At 50.4% G+C, this 26,303-nt stretch overlaps 1 protein-coding gene across 1 annotated transcript; it reads left to right on the top strand.

The window, feature by feature from the left end:
- The first annotated feature begins 10,941 nt into the window (after positions 1–10,941).
- Positions 10,942–15,158, top strand: LOC133358869 (dual specificity tyrosine-phosphorylation-regulated kinase 2-like). Its single transcript, XM_061577325.1, has 4 exons — positions 10,942–11,065; positions 11,890–11,986; positions 12,933–13,081; positions 14,962–15,158. Exons 1-4 carry the CDS (start codon positions 11,060–11,062, stop codon positions 15,100–15,102), a joined length of 393 nt encoding a protein of 130 aa, XP_061433309.1. The 5' UTR covers positions 10,942–11,059; the 3' UTR covers positions 15,103–15,158.
- The last annotated feature ends 11,145 nt before the right edge of the window (positions 15,159–26,303 follow it).

The following is a 26,303-nucleotide window of genomic DNA, read 5'->3' as shown; positions in this document are numbered from 1 at the left end:
AGGATTTTGATTTTGAGACCACTTACCGTAAGGGCGTTCGCCATACCAACGCGGACGCTCTGTCACGCATGCCAACCGCCTCGGAATGTGCATGCCTCCTGGGGTCGGGACGTTGCAGACCTTCAGGGGACGCATCGGTCCCGATCCTGGCAGCCACCGACGATGACGAGCCACTGGCTGATAATTCTATCGAACAACAGGGAAGGGATTCCCTGTTGGGGTTGCCCGTCACTGAGTGGGGGCGCCTCCAAATGGAGGACACCTCCCTCCTCGGGTGGCGTCGTCGCGTCGGGGGTGCTGGCCGGGTGAAAGGTGATTCGGGTGCATGGGAAATGGTACAGGGTCTGCTCATGCACTGGGACGCAAAATCACAGCGACATCGGCTGGTCGTCCCTTCGGAGTTGCGAGGCAAAGTGGTGTGGGCCGCGCATGAGCGCCTGTTACATCTGGGGACTCTAAAGACCCTCGCACTAATACAGCTAGATTTTTTTTGGCCTGGTATGACAAAGGATGTGGGGGATCTTCTGAGTTCATGCCCGCGGTGTGCGCAGCGGAAACCGCCGGCGCGGGAGTCTAACCCGCCTTTACAATCGATCAAGGTGTCCAGGATAAATGAGCTGGTCGCACTGGACATCTTGGGCCCATTTCCCGCCACCCCCAGGGGCAATAAGTATTTGCTGACAGGTGTCGAGTATTTTACGCGCTGGCCCATGGCCTGGCCCCTTGCCAACCAGTCGGCAGCAGCCATCGTGGACGCCTTTGTTCAGGGATACGTCCTGGACAAAGGTGCCCCGGAACGGCTGCTGACCGACCAGGGTAAAAATTTTTCCAGCAAATTACTTAAACAAGTCTGTGACCTCTTAGGCACAAAGAAAATTCGGACCTCCCCGTATCACCCACAGACTGACGGAATGGTCGAGCGCCTGCATCGCACCATTTCGTCAATGATGGCACAGCAGGTCTCAGATTCCCAGACTGATTGGGACCTGCATATTCAGGGGGTCTTGGCGGCATATCGGATGGCACCCCATGCGGCTACGGGGTTTTCCCCCTTTTACCTTATGTACGGTCGCGAACCCGACCCGCCTGTTCGCGCCCAGCTGCAGATCCCCGACCAGCAAGGTAAAACAAAATTGGCTGACCACATCAAATTTAATTTGGCTAAGTTAACAGAGGCACGGGATGCTGCGAGGTTAAACTCGGACCTCCGTCAAAAGGCGAACGAGCGCCTCAGGTTGGGTCGAGCGCATGTCATACAGTGGAAACCGGGGGACAGGGCATGGTTGCACTGTCCCCAAGTACCCCTGGCTACCTCCCCAAAGCTGGCGCGACCGTGGCGGGGGCCTGTGGAAGTGGTCGAGGTCCTGCGACCACAGTGCGTGCGCATTCGTTGGGGGAAGCGGCGATGGTTCGTGCACCCCTCTCGGTTGAAACCTTTCGTCGCGGCACACAAACCCACTTCACACATGCGTGGCCAGACGTGTGGGGGGTCGACCGACTCACTAGGTCCGTCCCCACCGCGCTCACCTAATGCCTTGCCGGCCGTGCCACCTCCAGGTGCATCGAGACTGACGGGCTCACGCCCGACCACCCCTTCTGGGGATACCAACAGTCACGAGGCATCAGAGGAGGCCCCGCTCCCGGACGGACGATTGCCACCTGACGGTCCGCCACCCGGGGTTCCCCCGTGTGAGGGGCCCGCCGCAAGGACTCGCGCAAAAATGCGCAAACTGTTGTGAAACCGCAAGGACACGCGCAAAAATGCGCAGACTGTTGAGGAACCGCAAGATTTGTATATATATGTTGTGTTCATTGTGTGTTGTGTGGGGGGGGGGGTGTCCCCTGCCCATTGGTGTGCATTGTGGCTTCGCTACATATTGTATATAGCTCGTTCTTACGGTATCCGTATTTATTCGGGGGGGGGTGCGTCGGATTGTTCCCTTTCAGGGTGGAGGGTTTTGTTGTTGTCATTGTCGTTGTTGTTGTTGTTACTGTTGGTTCCTTCAAGTTAGCGTTCAAAACGTTTTTTTAAGGCACACGCGGGGATCCAGGGGTTGAATAACCTTTATTGAAAGTTGTTGCAGCCGGGACGGCTGCGAGCTGTACAGGGGGGGGTGATGTAGGGCTGTTACAGAGGGTCTGTTTGTGTAGGGCTGTTTACATAGGGGCTAATGGAAAACAGACACAGTGGGCGGGGTCTCCGTGAGCACACGGGGTGGTGCCCGCAACGACGTCCGTACTGGACGGCGTGAGGGGGGTTTCGATCCTCTAACGGGGTATAAAAAGGGTTGAGCCAGAGAGCTCGGGGCTCAGTCTTAGAGTAGTTAAGGGAAGAGAGAAGACCAGCCAGATAGGCCCTGGACTCCCCCTGGGACGCCGCCCTTGTAAGGGCAGTGCAGGCTGGAGCCAGTGGCGTGGTCCCGGAACCAGAGTCAGACCTCTGGGATTCCGGGTACCGTAGCCCGACTAACCAGTGTCGGGCCAGACAGCCTCCCCTAGCCCGTTAGCGGAGGACTCAGCTAGGAAGGCTAGCTAGGGGTGAATTCCCAGTTGTACGGGTGAGGGGGCCGATACATCCCTCTAGTACTGTAAGCCCTTTGTGTAAATAAATACGTGTGCCTTACCCCGTTGTCCACGCGTCTTCAACGACACTTCACATGCAAGAATCATTTTCACGAGTTCCTTCTGTAGGGTTTGGCCCCCTTCTTTGAGGTAAATCTCGTAATTAATTTTTGTACGGTAGTTGGTGATGCAATTATATGAATGGCTCCAGAGAAAATGTAATTATCATTTATGTGACGTGAGAACGGAATATAACGCCTCGTATTCGCGACGCTTTCCGTACTCTTGAGCTTATATTCCCTGTTGCCAAAATCTAAGTTTCTGATTTGATTCACGTCATACAGATCTCATAGTTACTAAATGTATTTAAAAAATTATTCCAGGAATCAATTTATTTCCCAGACGAAGGGAAGGCAGTACTAGATTTTATGCGTATATTACTGGAACGCGCAAGTTGACCCCAACACCCTGGGCTGTCCGTGCTATCACAAATCTCTCTCGACGCATCCGCCGAATCCAGGAAAACAGTCGCCTTTCTATTTGCCAGGACCACAATAACGTCCCTCGTCATCGCTTGAAGTCACAAGCCCTTTTTTGGACCCATGCACTTAACCTCTAAAGATGCGAGTTTAACCCCGATGAAGTTTGGAGAGCTAAATGGAGTTCAAAATAACTCACAAACACCTTGTTGTGAAAAAATCCCTGAAGTCACGTAGGTAAAAAAAATGTATAATAATTATAAAATAATAATAAATGAAAATAACAGTAAATTTAGCTGTGACGGTCCCACCTGAAGACGGAGACTTGTGTTGCCTCCGAAACGTCGTGATTTAATTGAGTTATTTTCATTTATTATTATTTTATTTTATTATTATTATTTTTCCTTCATGACTTTACCGAAAAAACGTAAGAGTATGAATCCTTGCAGTCACGAAAGCTTCAAATCTAGACGAAAATCCCTGGTTTTGATCTTCTACAAAGCTCATGGTCCACCCTAAATGGCATCCATACAAACCAAGGCCGATGCGGATACCTGATGCACAAATGGAAAATTAAAAACTCTCCAGTGTGCGACTGCGGTCATCCAGAACAAACCGTACGTGTGGTGACGCGATGCCCGATCCACGAGTACGCAGGAGACATCGCCGCGATACACTCCGCCGCTCCTGACGAGGTTATCCGGCTCGACCACTTGGATGCGAAACTGTTGCTCGGCATCTACGTCAGCCAATTGGAGAGGAGGAGGAGCGTGTATAAGAAAAATGATCCGTCAAACTTTTGGCAACAAAAATGGCTCATTACACAGCTACATAAAGTTTACAATATGTAATTAAACACACAATCATGACCTTGTAATACAAAAAAAGATCTCCCATTTAGACTGTTAGGCAAGTGCTATTAACACGCATGAATGATGGCCCGCACGGCACATGAGGGGATGGGTGGACAACACTTTGTATGGCCGCCTTTATCTCCTCAGTGCCGATATTGCCACACCACACAAGGCACTCAATTACAGCTGAGTTGATCTAAGGAGAGGCCCAGGACCGGTTCAGATAATCGTCACTGGTGTTGGCCGTGAGCATGGAACTGGTGTCGCTAGGTTTGTAGAACAGTGAGTTAACCACTGCACCTCCGCTCCCCCTCATCTTGTAATAGCGCACACACTAACACACCTCAACTGGGCATTAAGACGCACCCAATGCAAGTTTTCCAAATCTGCTCGCCCAACAACAGCTGTCATTCGGGGAGCTGAGCGAGGGCTTGCCCGCCGACCTCACCGTGGCTCACAGCTTTGCCGTCTGGAAATTGGCGCTGGCTGCGTGGGGAGGCGCCGCCAAGCCCAGCCAGCATTGGCGCAGCTAGCCCACATGGCTAGCGAGGGTGGCTAGCCCACATGGCTAGCGAGGGTGGCTAGCCCACATGGCTAGCGAGGGTGGCTAGCCCACACGGCTAGCGAGGGTGGCTAGCCCACACGGCTAGCGAGGGTGGCTAGCCCACATGGCTAGCGAGGGTGGCTAGCCCACACGGCTAGCGAGGGTGGCTAGCCCACACGGCTAGCGAGGGTGGCTAGCCCACATGGCTAGCGAGGGTGGCTAGCCCACATGGCTAGCGAGGGTGGCTAGCCCACACGGCTAGCGAGGGTGGCTAGCCCACACGGCTAGCGAGGGTGGCTAGCCCACACGGCTAGCGAGGGTGGCTAGCCCACACGGCTAGCGAGGGTGGCTAGCCCACACGGCTAGCGAGGGTGGCTAGCCCACATGGCTAGCCCACACGGCTAGCGAGGGTGGCTAGCCCACATGGCTAGCGAGGGTGGCTAGCCCACATGGCTAGCGAGGGTGGCTAGCCCACATGGCTAGCCCACACGGCTAGCGAGGGTGGCTAGCCCACACGGCTAGCGAGGGTGGCTAGCCCACATGGCTAGCGAGGGTGGCTAGCCCACACGGCTAGCGAGGGTGGCTAGCCCACATGGCTAGCGAGGGTGGCTAGCCCACACGGCTAGCGAGGGTGGCTAGCCCACATGGCTAGCGAGGGTGGCTAGCCAACATGGCTAGCGAGGGTGGCTAGCCCACATGGCTAGCGAGGGTGGCTAGCCAACATGGCTAGCGAGGGTGGCTAGACCGCACGGCTAGCGAGGGTGGCTAGCCCACATGGCTAGCGAGGGTGGCTAGCCCACACGGCTAGCGAGGGTGGCTAGCCCACACGGCTAGCGAGGGTGGCTAGCCCACATGGCTAGCGAGGGTGGCTAGCCAACATGGCTAGCGAGGGTGGCTAGCCCACATGGCTCGCGAGGGTGGCTAGCCAACATGGCTAGCGAGGGTGGCTAGCCAACATGGCTAGCGAGGGTGGCTAGACCGCACGGCTAGCGAGGGTGGCTAGCCCACATGGCTAGCGAGGGTGGCTAGCCCACATGGCTAGCGAGGGTGGCTAGCCCGCACGGCTAGCGAGGGTGGCTAGCCCGCATGGCTAGCGAGGGTGGCTAGCCCGCACGGCTAGCGAGGGTGGCTAGCCCACATGGCTAGCGAGGGTGGCTAGCCCGCACGGCTAGCGAGGGTGGCTAGCCCGCATGGCTAGCGAGGGTGGCTAGCCCACATGGCTAGCGAGGGTGGCTAGCCCGCACGGCTAGCGAGGGTGGCTAGCCCACATGGCTAGCGAGGGTGGCTAGCCCGCACGGCTAGCGAGGGTGGCTAGCCCGCATGGCTAGCGAGGGTGGCTAGCCCACACGGCTAGCCCGGGTGGTGACTGCGCGGCTAGATCACGTGGCGTGACCGCTCACTCGGTCATTGTTTTGTTGTTATTTTATTGTTTTATTGTTGTTTTATCGTCGCATTCGACAAATGTTTTCCCGAGAAAGGCAACGGTTCCGTACGCCACTTCCTTCGCACATTCTCCGACTTGCACTGCCACTTCCGCGGAGATGGCTGGGTTCAGGCCCCGGCACTCTGTGTGTGCGTCTGCGCGCGCGTCCCTCATCACGAGGGTTCACTTTAAACTACAATCGGCTCGTTCCCCGACGTTCTCGCAACGACCGCGCTTCCATCGGCGTTGGTTCGTCAGAAGACGATCAATCCCTTGGGAAATATCGTTCCGAGCAGATAATACAGAGCTACCTCAGAGATCACACAGGCGCTTGCCCTGCAGTACATGAGTAATGTTCATCGGGCGACGGTCAAACTAATGCTTTTGCCGTATCATACCGCACCGGGTAGTAATGTAGCGCTGAATCGACCTAGACGATGCCCGGGACAAGATGAGATCATTTCCACTGATATCACGGCGGGTGAATCAAACTGAGGTTGGCGAATTCGCCGTGACAAGGCCCCACTCTGCTTTCAAACCACGCCGCCCGCCCGGGGGAGGTCTTTAACATCCAAGCGTGAGCGAAGCAGGGGGGGCACCGTCTTTTTACGGTCAAATACACCCGGGCTGTATTAACCAGGGCGGACGCCGGGCTCGAACCAAATTGCCACAAAGGGCTGCAGTTAAAAAGAAAATATTTTTCATTTTTATACTCTTAGGTTTTTTCGGTAAAGTCACGTAGGTAAAAATAAATAATAAAAGTAAAAATGATAGAAATAATTTTCAAGTAAATCTAGCTGTGACGGTCCCACCTGATGACGGAGACTTGTGTTGCCTCCGAAACGTCGTGATTTATTCTTTTATTTCTATTATAATTTCAACGTTTATTATTTATTTTTACATACGTTACTTTACCGAAAAAACCTAAGAGTATGAATCCTTGCAGTCACGAAAGCTTCAAATCTAGAATTATTTTTTATTTTACCAGGTTGAAGGGCTCCACTGAGCTATGTAGCTCTTTATCCACAAGCGACATGGCTATCACAAATGATAGCTCAACTCACTTGCTTATCATCGCGTGTAAATATAAAGCGGCCAAATACTCTGAACGCACATTGTTGGTTCTAAATGTGGAGGGAAAACCTTGACCTGGAGAAAAATCCACGCGACCACGGGGAGAGAGACACGCACACTCCAAATGTACAGCAGCAGCAGGCGTCAGTGTCGGCATCGAACCCACGACCTCCTGTGCACCAGGTGAGGTAGTTAACATCTCACCGCCGTGGATGCTGTTGTACTCGTGTGGGTCAACGTGGCACAGCAGCAACAGCCCCCCCCCTCGTGGACTGGCAGCCTCCTGTACCCGCCTGTGAGGCATAGCGCCCTCTTGCGGGAAAGCCTCGCGCTGCAGAAGTTACAACAGCGGAAATTGCAACCGCTTCCGCGATAAGCCATATAGATGTGTACGTACGTTCTCACCGTTGCATAAATGCCCACGATTGTGAAGTGATTTTAACAGAGTAAATGTCCGTGTTTGACGTACACCGCTGTGTGTGTGTGCCTCTCCAAACTCCAAAACACGGTCAAGCCACTCGCCACTTGCCATGACACGTGGCGCTCCGCCATTACACACGTGGCCGCAGCAGCAGGACTTTGCTGCACTCACACACACACAGAGTCCTGCTGCTACACACACACACGTGTGGATGTGCAGCAGAGTCCTGCTACTACACACACACACACGTGTGTATGTAGTAGCAGGACTCTGCTGCTGCTGCAGTCTCGAGACTTGAGGATTTCCCGGCTCTCGTCCGATTCGAGTCGAGAACGCGCCACTCTCACGACTCTCGAGTGCTGCCGGCCGAGTCAACAACGAGGTGGTGGACTTAGTAAGAAGGACGTGTGTCGGTACCCGATGCTGAACTTCTTTCGCACCGTACGTAGCCAACCGTGGTAATCGGAGGTGCGGGGGAAGGACAACAAACTAAACACAAGAAGGCGGTTCTAAAGAAACGAGTCTTTGTTCATCTCCATGATTTAAAAGTGCCCAGCGCCGGTGGCTTCCTATCTGAAGAGCGTTCCAGGCGGCCGCATCAACATCCTCACCATCATGCAGGTACCTCCTCAACATCATCATCATCATCACCGCCATCGTGTGTGCAGGTAGAACTTCTATCGCACTGCACGGAGCCAACCTCGCCCATGAGAGGTGCGGGAAGGACAACAAGAAACAACAACAACAACAAGCAGCTTCAGCAGCAGGTCTCAAGAGTTTGTCAATTTAGGAGCTCCAGCGGTTCCCCCCAGGCCGTGAGGCCCTGGGGGCGGTGTGGGCTGCGGGGCACCCACTGAGCAGGGAGGCGACAATCTTCACATCAAGATTGAGGCGACAATCAGTCAAGACGTGACCCCTCTCCCTGTCCGCACGCCGACTCTTTACCCCCCACCCCCCAAGGATTAACGCTATTAACGTGTTTAAGCAAACAAGACTATCTCATTCTAGACTTGAAGCTTTCGTGACTGCAAGGATTCATATTCTTAGGTTTTTTTCGGTAAAGTCACGTAGGTAAAACATCAAAATTAATAAAAAAATTATTTTTTATTATTTTATTTTTATTAATTTTGATGTTTTACCTACGTGACTTTACCGAAAAAACCTAAGAATAAGACTATCTCACTCATCTTAAGGCCAATGTAGACACATTGTTATCGAGGCTTCCCCAGATGTTTCCTATGTGTACATTGCCAGTAGACCCCCCCCCATAGGCAAGCGAACGCGTTTGAGTTACCCCCCCCCCTCTATGCGAACTCAACTGATGGCCCCCCACTTGTCAATGGCAGTGAGAACCTTCTATAACCCACCTTTCTTATGTTTCATTAAAGTTAATTATTATAAATAATTCTAGATTTGAAGCTTTCGTGACTGCAAGGATTCATATGCTTAGGTTTTTTCGGTAAAGTCACGTAGGTAAAACATTAAAATTAATAAAAGTAAAATAAAATATAAATCACGACGTTTCGGAGGCAACTCAAGTCTCCGGTCCCACCTGGTGACGGAGACTTGTGTTGCCTCCGAAACGTCGTGATTTTTATTTTATTTTACTTTTATTAATTTTAATGTTTTACCTACGTGACTTTACCGAAAAAACCTAAGAATATGTTTATAAATACATTAATATTCAGTGGTGTACAATTAAAGCCGATGTCTACATCGTTGCAAAACGATATATGAACTTAATACAAAGGTATGCTAATGTTAAGGAATACACTTTCAACATTAGCGATTTCACACCATACGGTATTATTTAATGGGATACATTTTGACAATATGGTACATTTGTGGCTGAGTAGACCTAGACGTCGCTTTGTACAGACACTGCAAGTTGGTCGTTACACGCTCACAGCATCGCCGCTCACCAAAACGAGACACGCGAAGACACAAAAACCAGAGCGGAATATCGAGAAAGTCACAACGCCTCAGACACCCTCAGACACACAGAGACACACACTCAGACACACTCAGAGACACAGACACACTCACAGACTCAGACACACAGAGACACACAGAGACACAGACACACACAGAGACACACTCAGACTCACACACACATACACAAGTAGAGGCACTCACAGATACACACAGAGACGCACAGACTCAAGACACACTCAAGACACAGAGACAGACACGTAGACACACACAGACACACACACACAGACACACACACACAGACACATAGAGACAGACACAAAGATCCCCTCTATCGCCTGATCAGACTGCAGGGGCAAGTGCTGCTAGGGAGCGCCTAGAAAAGCCGGCACGGCACACGAGGGGGTGGGTGCCCAGTGCCACACCAAGCTGCCTTTGTCTCCCCAGCGGCGATGTTTACTACACACCGCACCAGGTACTCATTTGAGGCCGAGTCGACCTAGGGGAGGCCCAGGACCGGTTCATACAATCGGCCCCCATAGCGACGGTGAACGCGGTCCGCGCGTGACGTCACGGGGCCGCGCGTGACGTCACGTGACCACGCGGCACCGGAAGTCGCGAAAGGGGGCGGGAACCAATCGGAATCTCGGACTGTGACGTCACTGTGACGCATCAGACCGACATCCGGTTTCGTGGCTCGTGCGCTCAGAGTTGGAGAGACGCGTGGAGACGACGGAGACCGAAGGCAGCAGCTGGAGCCACTCCGAGCGACACTCTGAACAGGTGAGAGCGGCAGAGTTGTGACGAGCTCGACGTGTTACACGCGGCAGCTTGATGTGCTCACGATGTGAGTCACGATCTCGGTTTGTACCGATGGTGTGGCTCTGTGTTGATGTTTTTAATGATGTGGATCTGTTGATGATGTGGGTCTGTGTTGATGATATGAGTCTGTTTTGGTAAGTTTGTGTTGATGTGGGTCCGTGTTGATGCAGCTTTCTGTTTATGTGAGTTTGTGTTGATGTTGAGTCCGTGTTGATTTGGGTCCTTGTTAATGTGGGTTCGTATTGATGTAATTTTTTTGTTAATGTGTGTTGATTATGTGAGTCTGTGAGGATGATGTCTGTCCGTGTTGATGTGGTTTGTGTTTATGCGAGTGTGATGGTGTGGCTTTGTGTTGATGTGTGTGATGATGTGGGTTTGTGTTGATGTGTGTTGATGTGGGTTTGTGTTGATGATTTGGGTCTGTGTTGGTTATATGGGTCTGTTCGATGTGGGTTTGTGTTGATGTGAATGTGTTGATGATGTGGGTTTGTTTGATGTGGGTTTGTGTTATGCGAGTTCGTGTTGATGATGTATCTCCGTTTTGACGATGTGCGTTCGTGTTGGGGCTGTGGTTAAGTCAGGGGACAGAGACGGGGGAACATAGAAGTGCGGTACAATTAAGGATTTTGCTGCACTGCCGCACCCCTCACTCATCCCACGCACCCCTCATCCCACCTCCAGTGGCAGCTATCTCTCTAGGGAACAAGGTGGCTCAGCAGTCGGCCTGCAAGTGGCCATTAGTCTGCCAGCTGAGGGCGATGTGCAATCCCAATTGATTAAAAAAACTGTTCACGATTTCGAGATGTAAATCACATGGTGAGTAACGATCTCGTCCCACATCCTAGACTGTGCTTGACCCTACTACACTCGTCTCCCGCTTTCCTCACGGAGACCCAGACGGTGCGAGACGCAAGACACTCCGGTATTCCTGCTCTACACGTCACCAACATGGAGGTACGGGCTCGACTCGCGTGGTGAAGTATGGGCGAACATGTGATTCACATGCCTGTGTTCTCCACTCTCTATCCGCGTACCTACTCCTCACCATTTGTACCTTGGTGTGTGTCTGCCTGCCTGTGTGTGTATCTGAGCGTTTAACACGTAGCCTTTTGTGACCAAGGGGCCGTCCATAAATGACGTCACGCACCTGGGGGGGGGGGGTCAGATATTTGTGACGATGTGTGACGAGGGGGGGGGGGTATGAGAAATGTGACGTCACATCAAAATGCGCAACTTTAAATAAACTTAATTAAACAGACTTTTTAATAAATGTTTTCTCCTACAACATCAGAGTGCAGCGCCACATTAAATACGCACTACAATAGTTCAAAGCGATATGAAGCATGTTTTATTTTAGGGGGGGGGGGCAGAGCTTTGTGACGTCATATTTGAGGGGGGGGGGGGTCTGACTTTTTGTGACGCCGTGTGATGAGGGGGGGGGGGGTAAAAAATCGTCCAAAATCGCGTGATGTCATTTATGGATGGCCCCCAATATCCATAACAGGTTTTTTTAGTTAGATCGCATAAATATGTGTCGTTAAATCCGCCACCACCACACAGCCAATTAGTAAGGTTTGTCACATAAACAGAACATGCCAATTCGTTACTAGTACAGCACACCGGTGTGTTGGAGAGCAAAGCCACAACATTTACAATCCGAGTATGACGTTTCGCCAGTAATTACAACTAGCTTCATCACGCAACAGCCAGATTTGTGGCTGCATTTGCCCCAACAGTTTGTTACAGTCTATATTGTGGAATTTTGTCTGTGTGTGTAGATGAGCCGATATATAGTGAGAAAAAGAAAATGCGTGAGATGGAGTGCGCTCTCAGACTCAAAAGGAGCAGCCCCCATCAAGTGCAAAACCCCGCAAGGTAATAAAAATAATGGAGGACATCACATCAGCCATGTCGCATGGGGGACATCAAGGCGGCCAAGTTGCATGGGCACTTGATTTTGCTTTCAGCTGATTGGCTTGTGCAATGGAAGTGATGATGTAATACCTAGCAACCATTCTTATAGAAGTGAGTTACCATTTTACTGCAACTCCCATATTTACTTTAGTCTGTTTTCTCCTTCGATGTCTGCCAGACTTACGACAAAATAATTATTTTCTTCCCTTTGGCCCAACGTGCACATTCATATGGCGTCTAAACTTTGGGCGGCAGGCTGGTAACATTTGTGTCTCACAGTAAGAATATCCTGGCTTTGATTCCCGACTCAGGTGCTTTTGCTTGTGGAGTCTGTATATCCTCCACCTGTTCTGCATGGGTTTCCTCAAGGGTATCCACTTTTCTCGCGTGAAAAAACTGTTAGGAGTCAAACATCCCAAGACTAAACAATTGTCTGACATTATCCAGTTGGGATTACACCATTACCCCCTATTGTAATAATTCGGCAATAACCTCTTTAAAAAGATTATTGAGACTCAGCAAGGCTGTCCTTGGTGAATCTGCTTCTGTTCCTCCCTTAAAACCCATCTCCTCTTCTCCCTTGCCCACACTTCTGCTACTCCCTGTCCTCACCCCCAGCTACGACCAGGCCTAGCTCAACCCCTATCACCACCCCTACTGCTCCTCCCCAACCCTGATACCCAACTAAGACCAGGCCTACGCAAAACCCCTCCTTTACCTTTCCCTCCTGTTCTGTCACCATAACGACACCACCACTTTTAATAACCCCACTCTTTATCTCAACTACCATCATCTTATGTGCAATGTTATAATTGCTGTAATGCACCTTGTAATAAATCGTGATATAAATCTCACATAGGAAACAAAGGTAGTAATAATGGTTTATACATTTTTATCATTTCTGCAGAAATCATGCAGCTCTACGGCAGCTACCTGACCCTCAGGGAGCAAAGAGAACTCTTGGCCATGCAGGAGATATGGTACCTTGGGCTCCAAAATCAGGCCCGGGGCAAGTACAACCATGGCTACGATGACGACCAACACCGTTATATTCCGGTAAGACTCACGACAAAATACCTGCCTTGCCGGATGCGGCAGGCCACCCTGGTTATTACTTCGGGTGTCATTATCGTCGTCATCACATTCAACATAATCAACCACAGTGTTTACATCACAGGATCATTGAAAGAAGCGTTATCGTGCACACCATCATCATCCACAATGTCATCACACACGGTGTTGTCACGCACGATATAACTGGTATCCAAAAATCTCAATGCTGAAAAAAAAACCTGCATACATGCAGTCGGTATTTCATGTTGTCTGCCGGGCCAAGTCGCCCTTGAAAACAGTTTCTTCACTCAATGGGCTTTAAACTTGATTTTGAAGCTTTTGTGACTGCAAGATAGAGGCCGACCGAAATTCGGTTTCGGTTTCGGCGCCGAAAGTTGGCAATTGGCCACTTTAGGCATATTTTCGGTTTCGGCCGAAAGTAAATTTTTAACTTTCGGTCTGGTTTCGGTTTCGGCCAAAACTGATATTGACTTTCGGTCGTCAACTAAAGATCTATTTTTAGATAATAACGCTAGTGATAAGTCTATCAGCCGGTCAGTCGGGGATCCTTGTCTTTAGTCTGTGTGTGTGTGGGTTGGGGCATCGACTGCGTAGCGATTCGCGCGCTGCGCTACGAACCCGGCGGCCCGAGTTCAATTCCCGCTCACGGCCGGTGACGATTATTTGAACCGGTCCTGGGCCTCCCCTAGGTCGACTCAGCCTCAAATGAGTAAGTGGTGTGGTATGTAAACATCGCCACTAGGGAGACAAAGGCGGCCGGCCGTGGTGAATCCAAGTCCCGGGCGAAGCCGGGTAGTAAAGCTAGTACAGTATTTCATAAATCTTGTGTTCGGTAACTTTCGGTTATATACCTTTCTGTTTCGGTCTCGGTCGAAAGTGAAGTTAAACTTTCGGTTTCGGCCGAAAGTAAATTTTTTACTCTCGGTCTGGTTTCTGTTTCAGCCGAAACCAGAAATTCAGTTTCGGTCGGCCTCTACTGCAGGAATTACTCTTTGGTTCTTTCGGTAAAGTCACGTAGATATAAAATAAAAGAAATAATAGAATCAATTATAAGTTTGAGAAAACAAACCTAGTAAAATTAGAAATGTAATGCAGTGCAACACAGAGAATTGGCTAACACATCAGTTAACACATTACCTGGTTGATTACGTTCTTACAAAGATTGCTAATGGGCTTTACTCGTGAAATAACACTTTTGATTCAGATAGTAGCATTGCCATGACTTTTTCAGGACGGTTCTGACAATTTCTCGCAGCGTTCAGCGTGGTTGCCGTGTGTAATACCAATTGAGCAATTTGGAGGTAAGTTTTCAGCATTGGGATGTTTGGTCATCACCAGTTACATTGTGAGTGTGTATTAGCTATGGGCGGACACCAGAGAACCAGGAGGAAAGTCATGCAGAACAGGGGAAGCAGCATACAAACTCTACACACTCCTAATTTGCTAAAGAGGGGTAGAACATACCTTCTCCACACAAAAAGGGACTAAGCTGGGAATTTAACCCCCAGGCCCTTCTTGCTGTGTGCCACAAGTGTGTGCAACAAGGTTATCTAGCACAGCAGACAAGCCTACCGAGTCTTGTTTTTACCCTTCACATAGGACTGACGAAGCGAGGCTAATTCTATAGCCGGTGCTCTTTCTCACTCCCATGGATTAAGTCTCTTTATGTTCATATTCTTCGGGTCTTTCGGTAAAGTCTCGTAGATAGAACAATAAAATAAAGACCCAGAGAATATGAATTCCTGCAGTGACGAAAGCTTTAAGTCAAGATCTCTTCATGTTGTCTTACGAGCACTCAATTAGCAGTGATTGAATGAGACTCGATTGAATCGGCACTTAACCACTGTGTGATTGTTGCGCAGGTAAAACACGAGCACCTCAACTTTCGGTATGAGGTGCTGAAGACGATTGGGGAGGGCGGTCAAGGCATAGTGGTCGAGTGTCTTGACCACATGACAAACACCCTGGTGGCGGTGAAAATACTCAGAACTCCATTGAGGTAAGACTCCACACTGGCACGTGCCACAATGTGGTGGATATTATTAACGCAACTATTACGGAAGGCCGGGTGGCACAGTGGTAACATTTGTGCCTCACAGCAAGAATGGCCCGGGTGACCTGAGTTTATATCTCACTGTTCCGCATCGGTTTTGTCCAGATTTTCCAGTTTCCACTCGACGTGAAAAAAAACCCTGACAATTTAACCAGGGGATACCAAACATCCCAATGCTATTTCCGAATTGAAAGTAAAATTGGCCCCTACCCTGAAACTACTGCATACTGTGTCTGTGAAACATAGCGCCTCTCTCCACAATCACCTTGTGCTACGAGAGCCATAGTCAGTTAGGGCTCTAGCCGGCTCTAGTTGTGACTATGAATATTAATTGGCCAAAACATCTTTACATAAAAAGGATTTCAGAGCTTGGGAAATTGTTGGCACCAGCTCACTCCCTGGCTGCCTTCCCACTTGTATGTGGATCCTCATGCATCTCAATATTTCTGTCTTTGAGAGTGAGCCAAAAGTGTGCATGGTATTATAAGTCTAAATTATGATTGATGATATTAAATTGTTGACTCTCTTTGCAGCGCCATGAATAACAATTTGCAGTTGAGGGAGATACAAATCGGGATCATACTTGAGGAGAGTGACACCGACGACTCCAACATCATCAAGATGCTGGATTGGTTCCAGTTCAGGAAGCACTACACCATCGTCTTGGAGCTGTTGAGGTGCGTGCCAAGTGGCACTTGCATTGACGTGCTCTTGCGACCATTTGTCGTCGTAAAATTGTGGAGCTGCCATGAGTCTTGGAGGCTCAACTGGGACACATGTTGAGCTGGCAGCCATTCTCTTTTCTCCGACAGCCCTGCCCAATTTGACATAGCATGCCCCTCAATCAGCAGGATGGCAGCGCAGTGGTAACACCTGCGTCTCACAGCAACAAGGCCGAGGGGCTGACTGCCAACTGATGCGCCTATAAGCGTGCAGTTTGTATGTTTCTTCCACTGCTGTACCGAGTGTTCATGATTGTGTGTGTTGAGTGAATTAGTGCGTGTGTAAGGGAGGGAGGAGGTGAGTGTGGAATGTGTATATTCTCTCCCTGTTCTGCATGGGTTTCCTGTGGGTTCTCGGCTTTCTTCAACATTTTGGTGGTAAAATTTTAACGACCTCGCTCGGCATACAGGAAGTTGTGGGTTCGATCCAGAGCCTCGATATTTGGCGTGTGCACGTTCTCCCCATGGTCACGTGGATTTTTACCCGGGTTCTCCGGTTTTTCCCTCCACATTTAAAAACAAGTGTTTAGAGTATTTGGCTGCTCTGAATTTCCCCATGATAAGCCACTTCGTTGAGGTATCATTTGTGGACAGATCGCTTCTGAAAAAGCGCTATACAGCTCAGTGGGCCTCACCTGGTAAAATAAAAAGTTTATAGTTTCTAATAAATACCCAATTTGAGTGTGCTTGGTCAAGCATACCAATGCTGAAAACTACCGAAAAATTCCCAAATTAGGATAACACACAGAAGCAACATCGCCCCCTCTGCTGCGAAACCTTGGTAGGACCCTCTTGAAAAAAGTCTTGAGGATCTCCTGGGTAAACGAGCGTAATAATCCATTGTTATATGAACCAGAACCTCACAGAATGACACTGACTTTGTATTGTTGCCTCTTTCACAGTGGAACTCTGGATGATTGGATTGGTAACAGGAAATCCAAGTCCCTTCGGATGGAGATGGTGAAAATATACACCAAGGCGATCCTCACGTCCCTGCGTCACATCCATTCGAAGACAATCATTCACGGTGACCTCAAGCCTGTGAGTGGACAGAGCTTCACTGTAAACCTTTGTTGTTTTTGGAGACTAACCCTGGAGAAAGCCCCAGCCACATTGAGCAACGGGTTTTAATGCATTCTAGATTTGAAGCTTTCGTGACTGCAAGGATTCATACTCTTAGTTCTTTTGGTAAAGTCACGTAGGTAAAAAATGAAATTAAAATTAATTTATTCTTGTTTATTTTTATTAATTTTAATTTCATTTTTTACCTACGTGACTTTACCGAAAGAACTAAGAGTATTTAATGCATTCGCTTTGTTCACCTGTTTGGGATGGGTGGGGGGCACGGTAACACTGGTAAAGATCATCCAACGTGAAGTAGACTTTGCCAAAAGTTGTGTTGCTATGAGCGGCCTGCCTGAGAGAAACAAAAAAACTCAGATACTAAGCAGGACAAAAAAGCACTCCAGTAATATCCTGATTTATGTCTTCCCCTTTTACGTTGTTTTGATAATCGTCGCCCCTTTCAGGAACGCATCCCCGACATAAACTGGGGTATTACTGTTTTCAAATGTACAAACAAATTTTAGAATCAGAATCAAAAGTAAATTTCCCAATTAAAGTGCATTGAGGTAAGCTCGTTTTCAAGGGCGACTCATCAGCTTACAAATTGCTCACAAAATTCTTGCCAAGACAAATGCGTGGTGGAAAGTGTTACCGAATCCATGTGTGTGCATGGTTTTTCCTAACTCGCATGCACTAGCAGCTATACGCTTCATTAGGGCCTCTCTTTCCACGCAATGAGCAACTTACATCGCATCATCTCACTTCCAGTGGCAGCTGTCAGGAAACATATCCTAATATCGCTGCGACTAACCTTGTTGACAGTCACCTCGTCTGACTCCCTTTTTAATATATATTTGCGTATTTTGGTACATGCTCAATGGACTGCTGGCTGAATGCTGTTATCACCTCTGTGAATCCCTTCTTCTGTTCTTCATCTAGGAAAACATCTTGGTTAAGGACCGCGTGGCAGGGACCATAAAGGTCGCCGACTTTGGACACAGCTTCGTTGAGGGTTATCCAAGTGAGTGACCTCACCCGGGTGAGGGAGTGAGATTGCTCGTAGCGGTTAGCGCTCTGTGCTACGGACCCGGCGATTATCTGAACTGCTCCTGGGCCTCCCCTAAGTCAACTCAGTCTCAAATGAATACCTGGTGCGAAGTGTAAAGATCACCACTGGGGAGACCAAGGCGGTAGGGCGTGGTGCTGGCCACCCACCCCTCGTGTATCGCGCCGGCCTTCATAAGGGCTTGCTAATAGCACTTGTCCCAAAAGCTTGTCACACTTGTGTCTGTGTGTATGCACACACGTGTGTGTATGCTCAGTCTCAAATGAATATCTGGTGTGTATGCACACACGTGTGTACATGTGACTGTGTGGAGGTGATGACTTGCGTGTGATGATGCTGTTAAAGGTGATTTGGGGGTCTTTGTCTTTGTGAATCACAGCCTCCTTGACCTTCAGTACCGTCAAGTACATGTCTCCGGAGGGAATCTTGGGCTACTCGTCCACCAACTCGGTCGACATGTGGGCTCTGGGATGCACGGTGGCGAAGATAGCAACCGGAAAATCCATCTTCGAACCCATCAACTTCTACGACCAGTTGGGGTGCTGCATGGAGGTACTGCCCAACAGCAGCACTTCGCTCGTGATTCACAAAACATTCTTGGCCACGTCACGATCTGGCCACATTTTTGCCACCCGCCTGTTGACGCAGCCATAAGAAGTAAATGGTCATCTGTGCAAGCACTCAAAGCGCCACTTGTAGTTTAAGCTCACCCACCACCAGTAAGTTGAAGAGCAATTCTCTAAATTAAGTCTAGTAATGAGATACATTTCCCTTGAAGCTACATCCAGCACATATGCAGGACCATAACTGTGTGCACACAATGGCCTACTCTTTTCGAATAACGTCATGGGATCTTCAACGTCTACTGCGAATTTAGCAGACGGCACGTACAAATTTACGGTTTGTACACATCGCAAGTAAAAATTGGGCGGCCGAATCTGAACCAGGAAACTCTGCAACGGGAGGCAGATGTGCAACTGCTGGGCCATGCCACAACCACGACCCTGCGCCTGTGGGTGAACCGTGGGGAGTAGTAGCGGAGTGGTTAGCGCATCGAGCTACGAACCTGGTGACCCGAGTTGGATTTCTGCTTACTGGCAACATTTTTAACAAATACCTGAACTGGACACAGGCCGAAAGTGTTAAATGAGCACCTGGCACTTGGCGCTATGGGGCCAATCCCCTAGTGTGCTGCACCGGCCTTAATCGGTGCTCACTAACAGTACTCGCTACAACAGTCGGTTGCGTTTATATGAAGGAACTTTGTTGTTGTGTGAACCGTGTGTAGGTCCTGGGGCTGCCTCCGGACTACTTGGTGAATAACGCTCCTAAAAGAAAGAAATACTTTGGTAAGTTGAAGGGACAAGCTCACTGGAATACGTTTTACGAGCCAACTGTTATTGTTTCAGCTCGACCACCGATAAATTCTTGAATGTCGATTTTCACAACCGACTTTCACCATTAAGCATCAGGAGAGATCCAGGAAATCAGCCTGAAAATCTTGTACACGTGGCAATTGGGTCTTACAGCAAAAATGTGGCTCAGTAATTAAGTGGTCTGACCCAAAAATCAACAATGAATCGTACATAGTTTCCTTTGTCTTACCAACACCCATCCCAGATGATGCAAAACACTCCATTGTGATTCACATTGGTTATCGGAGTTCTGCATTTCAAATGTGTATATATTGTAAAGTTCAGTCATAGTCAAAATAACTCATATTTGGCGGGTCATTATGTTAGTGTTCCAGTGTAATCCTAATGGAGTAATTTGCAGTTAAAATTTTCACATAGGCAAAACTTTGTCCGTAACGCTGGCACAAAATGGCCTACGTCACGGAATCTGTAACATCCACCGTGAAATAAACGGTGCAAATGTGTTATAGTTAATGCAGCCTGCAGTGTAACCAGGGCGGCCTGCCGGATGGTAACCACAAACTTCTGCAACAGGTGGCAAAATCGCAACCGCTGGGCCACGGCGTAGTGCTGCTGCATTGCACTGTTTCTGCGCTGCGGGTGCGCAAGGGCCGATGTTGGTTGTGTGACCGTGTCTCCTGTGTGTGCGCGTGTCTCCTGTGTGTGCGCGCTCCCTGCAGCATCCGCCAAGGAGCCAAAGATGTTTGGCCGCCATCGAGTGCCAGGGAGTCGCCCGCTCAGCAAGCTGCTCGCGAACTACGACCCGGAGTTTGTGGACTTCATCAGCTGCTGCCTCCAGTAAGAGCCCCTCCCCCTCTCCCCCACGAGGATTCCCGCATCGGTCACTCTGCTCCGACTGATGAGCGACCGCTCTCCTCCTGTCCCCTAGCTCCATCCCTCTCAAGCACAATTAGAAGCTCCATCATTGCATAGACTGGCTTGATCCATACACTAACATAGAGAGACTTAGACCCCCATCTTCTTCGAAGCCAAATCATTGCTAATGCCCACAACCCTATCCCCTTGGTGTTTCCCTCTTGGCTAGACCGCAGTAGGGCACCGGAATGGAAAAAATGTGATGCGAGGTGGTTTACGTTGCCACAGAACTTAGGCGAGTGCTCTGTGCAACAGTAAAAAATGTAAATAGAGATAACTTGAGGATGTTGTTAATTATGCATCTTATTGACGCTCGTTTACCTAGGAAAGCCTCACGACTTTTTTCAGGAGGGTTCTGCCAAGTTTGCGTATTGGGGGCGATGACTTCTACGTACATTCCAAATGAGTAATTTACAAGCAGAGCCGTCCCTGGGGTATGGCGAATCAGGGCGGCCTCCCCAGGCCCAAACGCTTATGGGGACACCGCGCTTGGATGTCACGGTGGTGTCAGATGTAATACTTCTGGTTTCGCTCGAAGGCATCGGGGGGCCCACACGGTGTGATTGGCCCCTGGCGCTGCACCCACCTATGGGACAGCCCTGCTTACAAGCAGTACATTCCTTTGCCAAATGTGGACCTTGATGCCAGCCTACTCTCGCACAATACATGATAGGATCTTTAACATCCTCTATGAAGCAGACGGCGAGTATTTTTAGGGTTAACACGCCCGCAGCATTAACCAGGGCGGCCACTGGATTCGCACCGTGATCCTCTGCAACAAGTGGCAAACAATGCGCGAACCCTGGGCCACGTCACTGCTGCGTCATGTCACAGGAGAGATGAGCTCATGTGGGCATTGGATGATGTGGAGCTGGTTGGACTTGCCGATGACTTTTACCAGCGGTGTTAAGATCGGTTTCGTGAAAGACGACACAAGGCAGTGCCAGGCAAGGTGCACTTTTAGGCTACTGGGCAGTTGGAGGTAATTCGCTACTCGGCAACAACGGAGGGCGGAGAAGCGACGCTCACAATGAGCAGAGCACTGAGCGGCTAATATGCAGCAGGGTGGCAAAGTGGGGAGCACAGTTTATACATCAGCAGCTAGTTGATGATTATGGTAATCATTGCCAAAAGTGGATTACTGCTACCACTGCTGCCATTAGTTCTTGGACCCAGTGAGAGGAGGCAAATGTAAATCCTTCGATCGTCATCGCTCGTCGTGTGTGCCGCTTGTGTCTGTACCGTTCCAACAGATGGAATGCGTCTCGTCGCATGACACCGGCGCAGGCACTGGCACACCACTGGCTGCGGGATGTCGGCACAGCTGAACCCGGGCATTCCGGGGCAGCTGCCGTCACCACCACCCCTGCCACCGCCGCCACCGCTGTCCCCGCCGCCGCCATCGCCGCCGCCGTCACAGCCACTGTCGTTGCTGCCGCCACCGCCACCACCACCGCCGCCACCGCCGCCACCGTCGCTGCTGCCGCCACCGCCACCACCACCGCCGCCGCCACCACCACCGTCGTCCCTACCACCACCGCCGCCGCCACCGCCACCGCCGTCACCGTCCCCGCCGCTGCCGCCCCCACTGCCACCGTCGCCGCCACCCCCGCCGCCGTCACCGCTGCTGCCGCCGCTGCCGCCGCCGCTGCCGCCGCCGCCACCACTGCCACCGTCGCTGCCACCGCCGCCGCCATCGCCACCGCCGTCACCGCCGCCCCCACCACCGCCGCCGCCGTCACCACCGCCGACGTAACCGCCACCGCTGTCGCCGCCGTCACCGCCGCCGCCGCCGCCACCGCCGCCGCCGTCGCCGCCGTCACCGACGCCGTCGCCGTCGCCGTCACCGCCACCGCCGTCGCTGCCGTCAGTGCCGCCACCGCCGTCACCGCCGCCGCCGTCGCCGCCGTCGCCGCCGTCACGGCCGCCGCCGCCGTCACCGCCGCCGCCGTCAAAGCCACTGTCGTTGCTGCCACCGCCGCCGCCGCCACCGCCGCCACCACCATCGTCCCTACCGCCACCGCTGCCACCACCGCCGCCACCACCATCGTCCCTACCGCCACCGCTGCCGCCACCGCCATCGTCCCTGCCGCCACTGCCGCCACCACCGCCGCCACCACCATCGTCCCTACCACCACCGCTGCCGCCGCCGCCACCACCGTCGTCGTCCCTACCGCCACCGCTGCCACCACCGTCACCGCCGCCGCCGTCACCGCCGCCGCCGTCACAGCCACTGTCGTTGCTGCCACCGCCACCACCGCCACCACCGTCGTCCCTACCGCCACCGCCACCACCACCACCGCCGCCACCACCGTCGTCCCTACCGCCACCACCGCCGCCACTGCCACCATCAGCAGTGACCAGGGTCCGGTCTCGCTGTGCGACAGGGAGGGCAACGCAACCTCTACAACCGCTGTGCAACGGTAAGCAGCTCTGCGTGTTGTGTCCTGTGTGTGTGTGTGTATTTATATTATTATTTATTACCACTTTACTTAATTACCCAGAAAAGCCTGTGTCTTAAGATGCTGTGAATGTTGCGAAGCGCAGTTTAAATGCACACACGGATGATCGGGAGTTGCGATGTTGTAGCGTAATAACGAACGAGCAATAAGAGGGAAATGAAATGTTGTCATGTCCATCCGTTCACAGATCGAGCCCCGCACAGCCCTCGCTCACCCCGGCCTCTGCAGAGAAGATGGAGGTTGTGGAGGAGAGCATGCAGGAGAATGTGGAGGAGGAAGGGAAGGAGGGGGGGAAGGAGAAGATGGAGGTGCTGACACGGGAGACGAGAGAGCAGAAGAAGAGATTTGGACTGGCTCGTGTGGGACGAGCAATCTGCTCTTTCTTCTGCCACTGGCTGCTTTGTGGTGGAGTTTCCACCGCAGAGTAGCCATGAAGGCGCCAGGGGTGGTGATGATAGATGTGCATCACCACCGCTATCACCACACATGCACACACATTCCACCCTCTTCCCACCCCAACATACACACAACACACATACACTAAACACACACACACTGCATACACTACACAGACACACTACATACACACCACAGACACTACACACACACACTACACACACCACAGACACTACACACACACACCACAGACACTACACACACACACTACACACACACCACAGACACTACACACACACTACAGACACTACACACACACCACAGACACTACACAAACACCACAGACACTACACACACACACTACACACACCACAGACACTACAAACACACACACTACACACACACCACACACACTACACACACACCACACACACTACACACACACCACAGACACTACACACACACCACAGACACTACACACACACACTACACACTCACCACAGACACTACAAACACACACACCACACACACTACACACACACCACACACACACCACACACACACTACACACACACTACACACACACTACACACACACACTACACACACACCACACACACACTACACACACACTACACACACACTACACACACCACAGTCACTACACACACACACTACACACACACCACAGACACTACACACACACTACACACACACTACACACACCACAGACACTACACACACACCACAGACACTACACACACACTACACACACTCACTACACACACACTACACACTACACAGACACTACACACACACCACAGACACTACATACACACTACACACACACTACACACACCACAGACACTACACACACACCACAGACACTACACACACACCACAGACACTACACAAACACCACAGACACTACACACACACACACTACACACACACACTACACACACCACAGACACTACAAACACGCACACTACACACACTACACACACACCACAGACACTACACACACCACAGACACTACACACACACACTACACACACACCACAGACACTACAAACACACACACTACACACACACCACAGACACTACAAACACACACACACTACACACACACCACACACTACACACACGACACACACACCACAGACGCTACACACACACCACAGATACTACACACACACCACAGAGACTACACACACACCACAGACACTACACACACACACTACACACACACACTACACACACACCACACACACTACACACACCCACACACTACACACACACTACACACACACTACACACACACTACACACACACCACAGACACTACACACACACTACACACACCCCACACACACATTACACACACACCACAGACACTACACACATACACTACACACACACACCACAGACACACTACACACACACCACAGACACACACACACCACAGACACTACACACATACACCACACTACACACACACACCACACACACACACTACACACACTACACACACACCAGACACTACACACACTACACACACAAACTACACACACACACTACACACACACCACACACACTACACACACACACACCACAGACACTACACACCACAGACACTACACACACACCACAGACACTACACAACACACACACACACTACACAACACACCACAGACACACACACCACAGACACTACACACACACACTACACACACACCACAGACACTACACACATGGGCTGCTAGGCCGTGCTGTGGCTGGACTTGCGGGTTTCATAACCCAGCCAACGCAGCCTCGCCTGCCGGAGGAACTTGCCAATGTCCAGAACTTTCAAGGATCTGAGAGCTCCTCGAACTGTAATCCGGCCTGGTTAATCCCAGGATGGATCGGAGGCAGGCCACCCTACGTATCACACACACTGTACATTATTGTTATTGTAATATATACATTTTCAAATAAACTTGTAAATATACATGAGGCAATGTTGCTTTGTTTGCGAGTGTAGCCTGGGTTCAAAGTGTCTTGGCTTGTGTGAGGTGTCTTGGCTCGCGCCACGAGCTGGGAGTGCATTCTCAGCATCGGTGGCTGGGCTTACGCTCTTGGCCGGTTGGAGGAGCTGAATTCGACCTGGTTGACATGACAACCACCTTTGTGTTGTAGGTTTTTGTTAAGTCACCTGGCTTATTACATATAATTTTGATTATATCTGCATTCAAGAATCATTTTCACGAGTTCCTTCTGTAGGGTTTGGCCCCCTTCTTTGAGGTAAATCTCGTAATTAATTTTTGTACGGTAGTTGGTGATGCAATTATATGAATGGCTCCAGAGAAAATGTAATTATCATTTATGTGACGTGAGAACGGAATATAACGCCTCGTATTCGCGACGCTTTCCGTACTCTTGAGCTTATATTCCCTGTTGCCAAAATCTAAGTTTCTGATTTGATTCACGTCATACAGATCTCATAGTTACTAAATGTATTTAAAAAATTATTCCAGGAATCAATTTATTTCCCAGACGAAGGGAAGGCAGTACTAGATTTTATGCGTATATTACTGGAACGCGCAAGTTGACCCCAACACCCTGGGCTGTCCGTGCTATCACAAATCTCTCTCGACGCATCCGCCGAATCCAGGAAAACAGTCGCCTTTCTATTTGCCAGGACCACAATAACGTCCCTCGTCATCGCTTGAAGTCACAAGCCCTTTTTTGGACCCATGCACTTAACCTCTAAAGATGCGAGTTTAACCCCGATGAAGTTTGGAGAGCTAAATGGAGTTCAAAATAACTCACAAACACCTTGTTGTGAAAAAATCCCTGAAGTCACGTAGGTAAAAAAATGTATAATAATTATAAAATAATAATAAATGAAAATAACAGTAAATTTATCTGTGACGGTCCCACCTGAAGACGGAGACTTGTGTTGCCTCCGAAACGTCGTGATTTACGAGTTATTTTCATTTATTATTATTTTATTTTATTATTACTATTTTACCTGCGTGACTTTACATAAAAAAACCTAAGAGTATGAATCCTTGCAGTTACGAAAGCTTCAAATCTAGAAGAAAATCCCTGGTTTTGATCTTCTACAAAGCTCATGGTCCACCCTAAATGGCATCCATACAAACCA

This window comes from Lethenteron reissneri, chromosome 63 (assembly GCF_015708825.2).
Source record: "Lethenteron reissneri isolate LAM-NWPU_2019-01 chromosome 63, ASM1570882v1, whole genome shotgun sequence".
NCBI lineage: Eukaryota > Metazoa > Chordata > Hyperoartia > Petromyzontiformes > Petromyzontidae > Lethenteron > Lethenteron reissneri.
The sequence above is the reverse complement of the archived record's forward strand: the minus strand, read 5'-3'. Positions and strand labels throughout refer to the sequence as shown.

Coding starts and splice junctions, on each gene's coding strand:
- LOC133358869 (XM_061577325.1), top strand. Junction 11,987..12,932: donor CAAGTGCAAAACCCCGCAAG/GTAATAAAAATA, acceptor TCATTTCTGCAG/AAATCATGCAGCTCTACGGC. Junction 13,082..14,961: donor ACCAACACCGTTATATTCCG/GTAAGACTCACG, acceptor ATTGTTGCGCAG/GTAAAACACGAGCACCTCAA.